The sequence below is a fragment of the Entelurus aequoreus genome, linkage group LG21 (genome assembly GCF_033978785.1).
Source record: "Entelurus aequoreus isolate RoL-2023_Sb linkage group LG21, RoL_Eaeq_v1.1, whole genome shotgun sequence".
Lineage (NCBI taxonomy): Eukaryota > Metazoa > Chordata > Actinopteri > Syngnathiformes > Syngnathidae > Entelurus > Entelurus aequoreus.
In genome coordinates this window covers 5,909,042-5,924,129 of record NC_084751.1, presented here as the reverse complement: position 1 = coordinate 5,924,129, position 15,088 = coordinate 5,909,042, and the positions used below count along the sequence as shown (strand labels likewise).

The following is a 15,088-nucleotide window of genomic DNA, read 5'->3' as shown; positions in this document are numbered from 1 at the left end:
TACAATTGACCACTAAATGGTAACACCCCAATAAGTTTTTCAACTTGTTTAAGTCGGGGTCCACGTTCATCAATTCATGGTAATATACAAATATGTACTGTACTGTGCAATCTACTAATAACAGTTTCAATCAATCAATTGTGAAAGTAAAAGGTGACAGAAACATTATATCAAGAGTGTTTGTTGGTGTTAGCCAAGATGATTAAGTCTTGTTTGTTGTAATGTTTGTGTCAGCCAAGATGATTAAGTCTTGTTTGTTGTAATGTTTGTGTCAGCCAAGATGATTAAGTCTTGTTTGTTGTAATGTTTGTGTCAGCCAAGATGATTAAGTCTTGTTTGTTGTAATGTTTGTGTCAGCCAAGATGATTAAGTCTTGTTTGTTGTAATGTTTGTGTCAGCCAAGATGATTAAGTCTTGTTTGTTGTAATGTTTGTGTCAGCCAAGATGATTAAGTCTTGTTTGTTGTAATGTTTGTGTCAGTCAAGATCAAGATGATTAAGTCTTGTTGTTGTCATGTTTGTGTCAGTCAAGATCAAGATGATGGAGTCTTGTTGTTGTCATGTTTGTGTCAGTCAAGATCAAGATGATGGAGTCTTGTTGTTGTCATGTTTGTGTCAGTCAAGATCAAGATGATGGAGTCTTGTTTAGCTGGGAAGCCAGAGAGAGTTGGTCCAGTGGAGGTTGAAGACATCAAGAGAGACCTTCAGGAAGAATTCTCTACTCTGCCAAATAAGGTCAGTCACGTCACAATCGATGGGTTGATCGATCAGGAAAAGACAGATTTTGATAGTGATCAGCTTGGGTTGTGTTATTAGGAAGATGCCAGCATCCAGTCGGAGAACTTGCAGGTCTACCTGAGAGTTCGACCCTTTACAGCATCTGACAATGACGAGTCACAGGTAACACACAACCACACACACCATGTCTAATACAAAGTAGTGTATAGTTCTAACTTATATCTGCCAGTAGACACCTTATGGAAGATAAAAACTACAACATGGCTGATGGGGAGAAGACACTGTCGAAGTGGCGACACTAGACTAGATGTGACCAATCTAAGACTAGATGTAACAATCTAAGACTAGATGTAACAATCTAAGACTAGATGTAACAATCTAAGTCTAAGACTAGATGTGACCCATCTACAGTAAGTCTAAGACTAGATGTGACCAATCTAAGACTAGATGTAACAATCTAAGGCTAAGACTAGATGTGACCCATCTACAGTAAGTCTAAGACTAGATGTGACCCATCTAAGTCTAAGACTAGATGTGACCCATCTACAGTAAGTCTAAGACTAGATGTGACCCATCTAAGACTAGATGTAACAATCTAAGTCTAAGACTAGATGTGACCCATCTACAGTAAGTCTAAGACTAGATGTGACCCATCTAAGTCTAAGACTAGATGTGACCAATCTAAGACTAGATGTAACAATCTAAGTCTAAGACTAGATGTGACCCATCTACAGTAAGTCTAAGACTAGATGTGACCCATCTAAGTCTAAGACTAGATGTGACCAATCTAAGACTATATGTAACAATCTAAGTCTAAGACTAGATGTGACCAATCCAAGACTAGATGTGACCCATCTAAGTCTAAGACTAGATGTGACCCATCTAAGTCTAACACTAGATGTAACAATCTAAGTCTAAGACTAGATGTGACCCATCTTAACACAACAACTACAACACAAAACACAACAACTATAAGACAAAACACAACAACTATGAGACAAAACACAACAACTATAAGACAAAACACAACTATAAGACATAACACAACAACTATAAGACATAACACAACAACTATAAGACAAAACACAACAACTATAGGACAAAACACAACAACTATAGGACAAAACACAACAACTATAAGACAAAACACAACAACTATGAGACAAAACACAACAACTATAAGACAAAACACAACTATAAGACATAACACAACAACTATAAGACATAACACAACAACTATAAGACAAAACACAACAACTATAGGACAAAACACAACAACTATAGGACAAAACACAACAACTATAAGACAAAACACAACAACCTCAGGACAAAACACAACAACTATAGGACAAAACACAACAACTATAAGACAAAACACAACAACTATAGGACAAAACACAACAACTATAGGACAAAACACAACTATAAGTCATAACACAACAACTATGAGACATAACACAAAAACTATGAGAAATAACACAACAACTATGAGACATAACACAACAACTATGAGACAAAACACAACAACTATGAGACATAACACAACAACTATGAGAAATAACACAACAACTATGAGACATAACACAACAACTATGAGACAAAACACAACAACTATGAGACAAAACACAACAACTATAAGACAAAACACAACAACTATAAGACAAAACACAACAACTATAAGACATAACACAACAACTATAAGACAAAACACAACAACTATGAGACAACACAACAACTATGAGACATAACACAACTATAAGACAAAACATAACAACTATAAGACATAACACAACTATGAGACATAACACAACAACTATAAGACAAAGCACAACTATAAGACAAAACACAACAACTATAAGACATAACTCAACAACTATAAGACATATCACAAAAACTATAAGACATACCACAACAACTATAAGACAAAACACAACAACTATAAGACATACTACAAAAACTATAAGACATACCACAACAACTATAAGACAAAACACAACAACTATAAGACATACCACAAAAACTATAAGACATAACACAAAAACTATAAGACAAAACACAACAACTATAAGACATAACTCAACAACTATAAGACATACCACAAAAACTATAAGACATATCACAAAAACTATAAGACATAACACAACAACTATAAGACAAAACACAACAACTATAAGACATAGCACAACAACTATGAGACATAACACAACAACTATAAGACAAAACACAACTATAAGACAAAACACAACAACTATAAGACATATCACAAAAACTATGACATACCACAACAACTATGAGACATAACACAACAACTATGAGACATAACACAACAACTATAAGACCTAACACAACAACTATGAGACATAACACAACTATAAGACGAAACACAACAACTATAAGACATAACACAACAACTATGGGACATAACACAACAACTATAAGACAAAGCACAACTATAAGACAAAACACAACAACTATAAGACATATCACAAAAACTATGACATACCACAACAACTATGAGACATAACACAACAACTATGAGACATAACACAACAACTATAAGACCTAACACAACAACTATGAGACATAACACAACAACTATAAGACATAACACAACAACTATAAGACATAACACAACAACTATGAGACATAACACAACAACCTTGAGACATAACACAACAACTATAAATATAACACTACAACTTTGAGACATAACACAACAACTATAAGACATAACACAACAACTATAAGACAAAACACAACAACTATAAGACAAAACACAACTTTGAGACATAACTCAACAACTATAAGACAACACAACAACTATAAGACAAAACACAACAACTATGAGACAAACAACAACTATGAGACATAACACAACAACTATGAGACATAACACGACAACTATAAAACATAACACAACAACTATGAGACATAACACAACAACTATGAGACATAACACAACAACTTTGAGACATAACACAACAACTATAAATATAACACTACAACTTTGAGACATAACACAACAACTATAAGACATAACACAACAACTATAAGACAAAACACAACAACTATAAGACAAAACACAACAACTATGAGACAAACAACAACTATGAGACATAACACAACAACTATGAGACATAACACGACAACTATAAAACATAACACAACAACTATGAGACATACCACAACAACTATGAGACATAACACAACAACTTTGAGACATAACACAACTATAAAGATAACACTACAACTTTGAGACATAACACAACACAAGGTGTGCAGTAAACACACAATACAAGGTGTGCAGTAACACACAATACAAGGTGTGCAGTAAACACACAATACAAGGTGTGCAGTAACACACAATGCAAGGTGTGCAGTAACACACAATACAAGGTGTGCAGTAAACACACCATACAAGGTGTGCAGTAAACACACCATACAAGGTGTGCAGTAAACACACCATACAAGGTGTGCAGTAAATACACCATACAAGGTGTGCAGTGACACACCATACAAGGTGTGCAGTAACACACAATACAAGGTGTGCAGTAAACACACCATACAAGGTGTGCAGTGACACACAATACAGGGTGTGCAGTAAACACACCATACAAGGTGTGCAGTAACACACAATACAAGGTGTGCAGTAACACACAATACAAGGTTCGCAGTAACACACAATACAAGGTGTGCAGTAAACACACAATACAAGGTTCGCAGTAACACACAATACAAGGTGTGCAGTGACACACAATACAAGGTGAGCAGTGACACACAATACAAGGTTCGCAGTAACACACAATACGAGGTGTGCAGTGACACACAATACAAGGTGTGCAGTAACACACAATACAAGGTGTGCAGTAACACACAATACAAGGTGTGCAGTAACACACAATACAAGGTGGGCAGTAACACACAATACAAGGTTCGCAGTAACACACAATACAAGGTTCGCAGTGACACACAATATAAGGTGTGCAGTAAACACACAATACAAGGTGTGCAGTAAACACACAATACAAGGTGTGCAGTAAACACAATACAAGGTGTGCAGTAAACACACATTACAAGGTGTGCAGTAAACACACAATACAAGGTGTGCAGTAACACACAATACAAGGTGTGCAGTAAACACACAATACAAGGTGTACAGTAACACACAATACAAGGTGTGCAGTAACACACAATACAAGGTGTGCAGTAAACACACAATACAAGGTGTGCAGTAAACACACAATACAAGGTGTGCAGTAAACACACAAGACAAGGAGTAAACACACAAGGTGTGCAGTAAAAGTGGACTTACCATGACCATGGTCTATCACAAACAAGTGGACTTACCATGACCATGGTCTATCACAAACAAGTGGACTTACCATGACCATGGTCTATCACAAACAAGTGGACTTACCATGACCATGGTCTATCACAAACAAGTGGACTTACATGACCATGGTCTATCACAAACAAGTGGACTTATATGACCATGGTCTATCACAAACAAGTGGACTTACCATGACCATGGTCTATCACAAACAAGTGGACTTACATGACCATGGTCTATCACAAACAAGTGGACTTATATGACCATGGTCTATCACAAACAAGTGGACTTACCATGACCATGGTCTATCACAAACAGGATCAGGACTGCGTGACCCTGGAGGGACCAAACACGGTGGTCCTCAAAGCTCCCAGGACCAGTCAATCCACCCGACAGGGCGACAAGCTCCTCCCACAAACTGCTCAAAGGTTTACCTTCACACAGGTAATCACACACACACACTTTCTCCTGATCAACATGGGAGATGATGTCACTTCCTGCCAGGTGTTTGGGCCAGATGCCAGTCAGAGGAGAGTCTTTGAGGGCTCAGTCCATGGTTTGGTGCGAGATGTTCTGCAAGGAGAAAACTGTCTGGTGTTCACTTACGGAGTCACCAACGCTGGGAAAACCTTCACCTTCCTGGGTGAGCAACACAACATGATGGGGCGGTATAGCTCGGTTGGTAGAGCGGCCGTGCCAGCAACTTGAGGGTTCGATTCCCGCTTTCGCCATCCTAGTCACTGCCGTTGTGTCCTTGGGCAAGACACTTTACCCACCTGCTCCCAGTGCCACCCACACTGCTTTAAATGGAACTTACATATTGGCTTTCACTATGTAAAGCGCTTTGAGTCACTAGAGAAAAGCGCTATATAAAAAGAATTCACTTCACTTCACTTCACTGCCTGCCTGACTGTGTGTGTACAACATGATGCACTGCCTGTGTGTGTACAACATGATGCACTGACTGTGTGTGTACAACATGATGCACTGACTGTGTGTGTCCAACATGATGCACTGACTGTGTGTGTACAACATGATGCACTGACTGTGTGTGTCCAACATGATGCACTGACTGTGTGTGTCCAACATGATGCACTGACTGTGTGTGTACAACATGATGCACTGACTGTGTGTGTCCAACATGATGCACTGACTGTGTGTGTCCAACATGATGCACTGACTGTGTGTGTCCAACATGATGCACTGACTGTGTGTGTACAACATGATGCACTGACTGTGTGTGTACAACATGATGCACTGACTGTGTGTGTACAACATGATGCACTGACTGTGTGTGTACAACATGATGCACTGGCTGTGTGTGTCCAACATGATGCACTGACTGTGTGTGTACAACATGATGCACTGACTGTGTGTGTACAACATGATGCACTGCCTGTGTGTGTACAACATGATGCACTGACTGTGTGTGTACAACATGATGCACTGACTGTGTGTGTACAACATGATGCACTGACTGTGTGTGTACAACATGATGCACTGACTGTGTGTACAACATGATGCACTGCCTGTGTGTGTACAACATGATGCACTGGCTGTGTGTGTACAACATGATGCACTGACTGTGTGTGTACAATATGATGCACTGACTGTGTGTGTACAACATGATGCACTGCCTGTGTGTGTACAACATGATGCACTGACTGTGTGTGTACAACATGATGCACTGACTGTGTGTGTACAACATGATGCACTGACTGTGTGTGTACAACATGATGCACTGACTGTGTGTGTACAACATGATGCACTGCCTGTGTGTGTACAACATGATGCACTGACTGTGTGTGTACAACATGATGCACTGACTGTGTGTGTACAACATGATGCACTGACTGTGTGTACAACATGATGCACTGCCTGTGTGTGTACAACATGATGCACTGGCTGTGTGTGTACAACATGATGCACTGACTGTGTGTGTACAATATGATGCACTGACTGTGTGTGTACAACATGATGCACTGCCTGTGTGTGTACAACATGATGCACTGACTGTGTGTGTACAACATGATGCACTGACTGTGTGTGTACAACATGATGCACTGACTGTGTGTGTACAACATGATGCACTGGCTGTGTGTGTACAACATGATGCACTGACTGTGTGTGTACAACATGATGCACTGACTGTGTGTGTACAACATGATGCACTGACTGTGTGTGTACAACATGATGCACTGGCTGTGTGTGTACAACATGATGCACTGGCTGTGTGTGTACAACATGATGCACTGGCTGTGTGTGTACAACATGATGCACTGACTGTGTGTGTACAACATGATGCACTGGCTGTGTGTGTACAACATGATGCACTGGCTGTGTGTGTACAACATGATGCACTGACTGTGTGTGTACAACATGATGCACTGGCTGTGTGTGTACAACATGATGCACTGACTGTGTGTGTACAACATGATGCACTGACTGTGTGTGTACAACATGATGCACTGCCTGTGTGTGTACAACATGATGCACTGGCTGTGTGTGTACAACATGATGCACTGGCTGTGTGTGTACAACATGATGCACTGACTGTGTGTGTACAACATGATGCACTGGCTTTGTGTGTACAACATGATGCACTGGTTGTGTGTGTACAACATGATGCACTGACTGTGTGTGTACAACATGATGCACTGGCTGTGTGTGTACAACATGATGCACTGACTGTGTGTGTACAACATGATGCACTGACTGTGTGTGTACAACATGATGCACTGACTGTGTGTGTACAACATGATGCACTGCCTGTGTGTGTACAACATGATGCACTGGCTGTGTGTGTACAACATGATGCACTGGCTGTGTGTGTACAACATGATGCACTGACTGTGTGTGTACAACATGATGCACTGACTGTGTGTGTACAACATGATGCACTGGCTGTGTGTGTACAACATGATGCACTGACTGTGTGTGTACAACATGATGCACTGGCTGTGTGTGTACAACATGATGCACTGGCTGTGTGTGTACAACATGATGCACTGACTGTGTGTGTACAACATGATGCACTGACTGTGTGTGTACAACATGATGCACTGACTGTGTGTGTCCAACATGATGCACTGACTGTGTGTGTCCAACATGATGCACTGACTGTGTGTGTCCAACATGATGCACTGACTGTGTGTGTCCAACATGATGCACTGACTGTGTGTGTACAACATGATGCACTGACTGTGTGTGTACAACATGATGCACTGACTGTGTGTGTCCAACATGATGCACTGACTGTGTGTGTACAACATGATGCACTGACTGTGTGTGTACAACATGATGCACTGACTGTGTGTGTACAACATGATGCACTGACTGTGTGTGTACAACATGATGCACTGACTGTGTGTGTACAACATGATGCACTGACTGTGTGTGTACAACATGATGCACTGACTGTGTGTGTCCAACATGATGCACTGACTGTGTGTGTCCAACATGATGCACTGACTGTGTGTGTCCAGGTCCTGACCATGACAGTGGTCTGCTGCCCAGGTCTCTGTGGGCCATCTTCAACAGCATCCAAGGTCGTCTCTACACTCGCTGTGATCTCAAACCTCAGCGCTGTCGAGACTTCAGCCGACTGACTCCAGATCAGCAGACAGCTGAGAGCAGCAGCAAGAAGAACCTGCTGAGGATGTTGAAAGAGGTACTTGTACACACCACCTGGAGGACCTTCTCATCATCTTCTCTTCTCTCTGCATGTACACACCACCTGGAGGACCTTCTCATCATCTTCTCTTCTCTCTGCAGAATCACCTCACCTCTGCTCGCTCGACTTGTCTGGACAGTGAGTGTTTTCTTCTGCTTTCATGTTTTCACACATGCTGTGTGAGTGTGTGTGTGCGTGTGTGCGTCAATGCTTGTTGTGGGAGTGAAAAACACACAGTGTCATTATAGTGTGTGAAACACACAGTGTCATTATAGTGTGTGTGTGTGTGTGTGTGTGTGTCTGTGTGTGTGTGTGTGTGTGTGTGTGTGTGTGTACAGGCTCGTCTCTCAGCTCTGACTGCAGTGTAAACAGTGTGTGTGTGTGTGTGTGTGTGTGTGTGTGTGTGTGTGTGTGTGTGTGTGTGTGTGTGTACAGGCTCGTCTCTCAGCTCTGACTGCAGTGTAAACAGTGTGTGTGTGTGTGTGTGTGTGTGTGTGTGTGTGTGTGTGTGTGTGTGTGTGTGTGTGTGTGTGTGTGTGTGTGTGTGTGTGTGTGTACAGGCTCGTCTCTCAGCTCTGACTGCAGTGTAAACAGTGTGTGTGTGTGTGTGTGTGTGTGTGTGTGTACAGGCTCGTCTCTCAGCTCTGACTGCAGTGTAAACAGTGTGTGTGAGAGCAACAAGACCTTTCTGGACGTCCCATCGAATGTTGGCTTCTCAGTTTGGGTTTCATTCTGTGAGATTTACAAGGACAACATTCATGACCTACTGGAGCAGGTGATACACCTACACTTATTGTAATGATACACCTACACCTATTGTAATGATACACCTACACCTATTGTAATGATACACCTACACCTATTGTAATCATACACCTACACCTATTGTAATGATACACCTACACCTATTGTAATGATACACCTACACCTATTGTAATGATACACCTACACCTATTGTAATGATACACCTACACCTATTGTAATGATACACCTACACTTATTGTAATCATACACCTACACCTATTGTAATGATACACCTACACCTATTGTAATGATACACCTACACTTATTGTAATCATACACCTACACCTATTGTAATGATACACCTACACCTATTGTAATGATACACCTACACCTATTGTAATGATACACCTACACCTATTGTAATCATACACCTACACCTATTGTAATCATACACCTACACCTACTGTAATGATACACCTACACCTATTGTAATGATACACCTACACCTTTTGTAATGATACACCTACACCTATTGTAATCATACACCTACACCTATTGTAATGATACACCTACACCTATTGTAATAATACACCTACACCTATTGTAATGATACACATACTGTAATGATACACCTACACTGAATTTGATACACTTACACTTATTCTGATACACCTACACTTATTGTGATACACCTACACCGATTGTGATAGAATAGATAGAATATATCTTTATTGTCATTGTACATTGTACAATGAAATTGTAAGCAAAATCTAATTTAGTGCAAATTCATAATAACACATAAAAACATAAGAACATAGATAAATAGATAAAAATACATAAAATACATAAAAATAGCAGGCACACAGCTCACATGCACAGTCATTATTGTCTTGTGTTCAGCGACACTATTGCTCTCGGGTAAAAAGTGTTCTTAAATCGGTTTGTCCGGCATTTTATTGTCCTGTATCTCCTGCCCGAGGGCAGCAGTTCAAAAAGTTTATGTCCAGGGTGAGATGTTATGTCCCTTATGATGTTTTGGGCCTTTTTGAGGCACCTGCCACTGTACAGTTCATCCAGGGAGGGGAGAGAGCAGCCAGTGATCTTCATGGCACTTTTTATGACCCTCTGGAGTGTGTTTCTCTCTGCCGCCGTGCAGCTGGCATACCATACACACATGCAGTATGTCATACCATACACACATGCAGTATGTCAACACACTCTCTATTGAGCAGCGATAGAAGGACACAAGCAGTTTTTGTGACAGTTGGTTCTTTTTTTAGGAGTCTCAGAAAGTAAAGTGTCTGCTGTACCTTTTTGATGGTCACTGAGGTGTTCATACTCCACCACAGGTCTTCCTCGATCTGGATCCCCAGGAACCTGAAGTTAGAGACCCTTTCCACGTAGTCCCCATTGATGTACAGTGGTTGGATGTTTATCGTTTTTTTCTTCCGGAAATCCATTATCAGCTCCTTCATTTTGGTGGTGTTAAGGACCAGGTTATTTTCCCTACACCACCTAGTCAGACGCTCCACTTCATTTCTGTAGGCAGACTCATAGAAATGAGTCCCACTACTGTGGTGTCGTCTGCAAATGTAATAGTGGTATTGCTGGCATGAGCAGGGGTGTAGTCATGAGTGTAGAGGGTGTAGAGTAGGGGACTTAGCACACAGCCCTGGGGGGAGCTGGGGCTGATGTTGATGGATGCTGAGAGGTGGGAGCCTACTCTCACCCTCTGAGAGCGATTTGTCAGGAAGTCCAGGATCCAGTGGCAGATGGAGGAAAACAGTCCCAGCCCTGTCAGTTTGGGCACCAGTCTGTGGGGGAGGATGGTATTGAACGCAGAGCTAAAATCAACAAAAAGTAACCTTGCATAGCTCCCCTGCAGCTCTAGGTGGCTCAGAGCAGTGTGGAGGGCTGTTGCAATAGCATCCTCTGTAGATCTGTTTAAGGCTGAAACGACGTCATCGGTTACGTAAATACGTCGATGCCGTTTTTGTGCGTCGACGCGTCGCATATTTACGTCACACTACCGTCATGGCGGAGCGCAAAGCAGACGGTGCGAGCGAGGGGGAAAAAATCACGCCAAAAGTCGTCAAAAGTGTGGGAGTATTTCAATACACGGCCTAATAATGTTGTTGTATGCACACTGTGTCGAGCGTAAATGGCCTATCATAGCAGCACAACGGCTATGAACGAACATTTGAAAAGAAAACCATCAACTAGTCAATCGTCCGCGTGAGCATACGTTGTCATCATTACACAAAAACATGAATGTGTCATTTGTATCTGCTAGGGGTGTAACGGTACGTGTTTTGTATTGAACCGTTTCGTACGGGGCTTTCGGTTCGGTACGGGGATGTACCGAACGAGTTTCTAAGCTAAAGCTAAAGTCTTAACAAGCTGCTTTGCTCCTTCTGCTTCTGTCTCAGCACGCAGCATTGTCCCACCCACACAACCATCTGATTGGTACACACAAAGCGCTATCAGCTAATCAGCAGTGCGTATTCAGAGCGCATGTAGTCAGCGCTTCAGGGTGGAGCAGATAGGTGTTTAGCAGGTGAGCATCAGGCAGCGGACTCTCCCCAAATGATAATAAACACCTCTCAGTCAACTACTAGTAACATCACTATGAGCCCGTTGACCTTCTAGAAACTTAAACTGCAGCTCAGCTCACTCGCAGTCCTGGCTTGAGGTGAAGGCTAATTAGCTCTCAGTTCCAGCCACATCGACCCCTTCTGTTTGCTATTTTCAGCTGCTGGGAATATTGTAAACAAGAAAAGAACCAGAGCATGTAGACATGCTAACCTTTCTTCATTAAAACTGTTAGTCACTCACTGGAATGAGTAGAATTGGTTATTGTGTACTGTGTTGGACTGGATGTTTATTTTGCACATTTTAAAAGCAATACTTAATGTTTACAGTGCTCCAGAATATTTAGATTGGCACTTTTTTGTATTGGATGTTTATCTTTATTTTTGCACATTTTAGCAAATAAGCAATACTTTCACTTTTGTTGAAATGTTTACACTGTTGTTACAGAATATTTCGTTTTGCACTTTTTTGTATTGGATGTTTATCTTTATTTTTGCACATTTTAAAGCAAAATAAGCAATACTTTTACTTTTGAAATGCTTATACTATTGCAGAATATTAAGATTTGCACTGGATTTTTACTTTTATATTTGCACATTAAAAAGCCAATAAGCTACTTTTAATTGTGTTAAATGTTAAAAGTTTTAAATGTTTACATTGTTACAGAATATTTAGTCATGTTGTAGTCAATGTTGACTGAGTGGCCATACTTCTTTTTTTTGTAAATAAAAGCCATGCCTTTTGAAAAAATTGGCCTACATTTATTTTTTCATCTTCATTTTAAATAAATAAAAAAAATCGGTAAAAGGAAAAACAATCTATAGATTAATCGAAAAAAATAATCTATAGATTAACCGATTAATCGAAAAAAAATAATCTATAGATTAATCGATAGAAAAATAATCGTTAGCTGCAGCCTTAGATCTGTTTGTCCTGTACGCAAACTGGTGAGAGTCCAATGCAGGTGGCAGATTTGAGGTGATGTGCCCCCGAACCAGAGTTTCAAAGCACTTCATAATGATTGGTGTAAGTGCCACTGGACGGTAATCATTCAGGCTGTTTACCGCAGTTTTTTTGGCAGTGAGACAATAACAGAGTCCTTTAGACAGGGTGGGACGATGTACTGGGACAAGGACTGGTTGAAAATCCTGGTAAAGACAACAGCCAGCTGGTCGGCACAGGTCTTTAGTACACGTCCAGGTACACCATCTGGTCCAGCAGCTTTCCTTGGGTTCACCCTCCTTAGTGTGCGCTGCACCTCATGTTCCTCCAACATGAGGACGTTGTCACGGGTTGAGGGTTGTGATGTGACTGCATGTGGTTGCTCCACCTCGAAGCGAGCGAAGAAGATGTTCAGTTCCTCCGCCAGCGAGGCTTCTCCGTCAGCCACAGCGAGGTTGTTGGATTTGTAGCCGGTGATGTGCTTCACCCCCTGCCACACCTGCCTTGTGTTGTTGCTGCTGAGGTGTCCCTCTATTTTCTTCTGATATGCTGTCTTGGCCTCTATGATGCCTCTCCTCAGGCTGGCTCTGGCAGAACTGTACTGTGCCCCATCACCACACCTGAAGGCCTTGTTCCTCTCCTTCAGCAGGGTCCTGACCTCACCAGTCATCCAGGGCTTTTGGTTTGGATAGACCCGGATGCGCTTCTCGGTCATAGCAATATCCGTGCAGAACTTGATATAGCTCAGCACAGATAAAGTGTAGTCCTCCAGGTCCTGCTGTTCAAAGATGCCCCAGTTGGTTCTTTTAAAGTAATCCTGGAGCTGCTGAGAGGCGCCCTCAAGCCAGATTTGAACAGTTTTAGTTGTCGGGGGAGCACTTTTCTTGAGGGGGGTGTATGCTGGGATTAACAACACTGACAGGTGGTCGGACTTGGTAGTGGCTTAGCCCTGTAGCTACTCTTGATATTACAGTATGCCTTTTCCAGAGTGTTTTTTCCCCTAGTTGCACATTTAATGTATCCTCCAAATCAGATGAGCAGTGACTGGTAACAGTCTTGGTGTTGGTGCACTAGCTGTTGTTGACGTAGATGCATAGCCCCCCTCCTCTGCTCTTACCCGGAGTCCTTGGTTCTGTCATGCCCATATGTTGTGCGGCCCGCTAGCTCAATAGCTGTGTCCGGGATGAGCGGGTGAAGCATGAGCAGAATGCAGCTGTCCCCGACCATCTTATTTGTCGCAATCTGCAGCTTCAGCTCGTCCAGCTTGTTGGCGAGGGATCTTGCATAAAAGAAGGCTGGGAAGCGATGGTGTGAATGGCAGCTTGCGGAGTTTAGCTAGCACGCCAGCTCTGCAGCCCCGCTTTTGCTTCCTGTCCCTCCGCCTCCTTCTCCTGGGAAATGTAATCCATGGAGAGCCCGGTGTCCTGGCTATGTCCGCCGGTATCTCGTGTAAGCGAAGAAACTCAGCTGTGACGTCTTGCTCACTCCGTGGTCCCAATTGAAGAAGTTTGGGTGGACTGTAGATGTTAGTCACCCGGCATAATGTGAACAGACACACACATATACAAGCAAAAATATCACAAACTTGCACCAAAAAACAGAGCTCTGAACCGCTGCGTCTATGCGCGCCGCCATCTTGGATTACCCACAATGATACACCTCCACCTATTGTGATACACCTCCACCTATTGTGATACACCTACACCTATTGTGATACACCTCCACCTATTGTGATACACCTCCACCTATTGTGATACACCTCCACCTATTGTGATACACACCTCCACCTATTGTGATACACCTACACCTATTGTGATACACCTACACCTATTGTGATACACCTCCAGTAGTGATATAATGTTTGATCATGAAAAAACATCAAACACCTTTACTACATGTGTCTTAGAGGAACATCAACATTTTATTTCCAAACATCTCCTGGGAAAATATGACATTTGTGTACATGACAATAACTCATCTACTCCATTTTGTACACTTTATGGATTTAATACATTGTACGGTTTCCTCCTGCAATATTTCAATAAAAACAATTCTGTAGATTATAGTTGA

The 15,088-nt window shown here is 41.7% G+C and overlaps 1 protein-coding gene across 1 annotated transcript in view; it reads left to right on the top strand.

The window, feature by feature from the left end:
• The window catches only part of LOC133638211 (kinesin-like protein KIF20A), a 48,690-nt gene that overhangs the window by 619 nt on the left and 32,983 nt on the right, over nt 1-15,088 (top strand). Inside the window, exons 2-8 of the mRNA XM_062030580.1 lie at nt 619-734; nt 816-899; nt 5,386-5,511; nt 5,572-5,710; nt 8,553-8,737; nt 8,842-8,878; nt 9,370-9,515. Coding sequence (XP_061886564.1) covers nt 630-734; nt 816-899; nt 5,386-5,511; nt 5,572-5,710; nt 8,553-8,737; nt 8,842-8,878; nt 9,370-9,515 — 822 coding nt within the window. The 5' untranslated portion in view covers nt 619-629. The remainder of the gene's footprint in view (nt 1-618; nt 735-815; nt 900-5,385; nt 5,512-5,571; nt 5,711-8,552; nt 8,738-8,841; nt 8,879-9,369; nt 9,516-15,088) is intronic.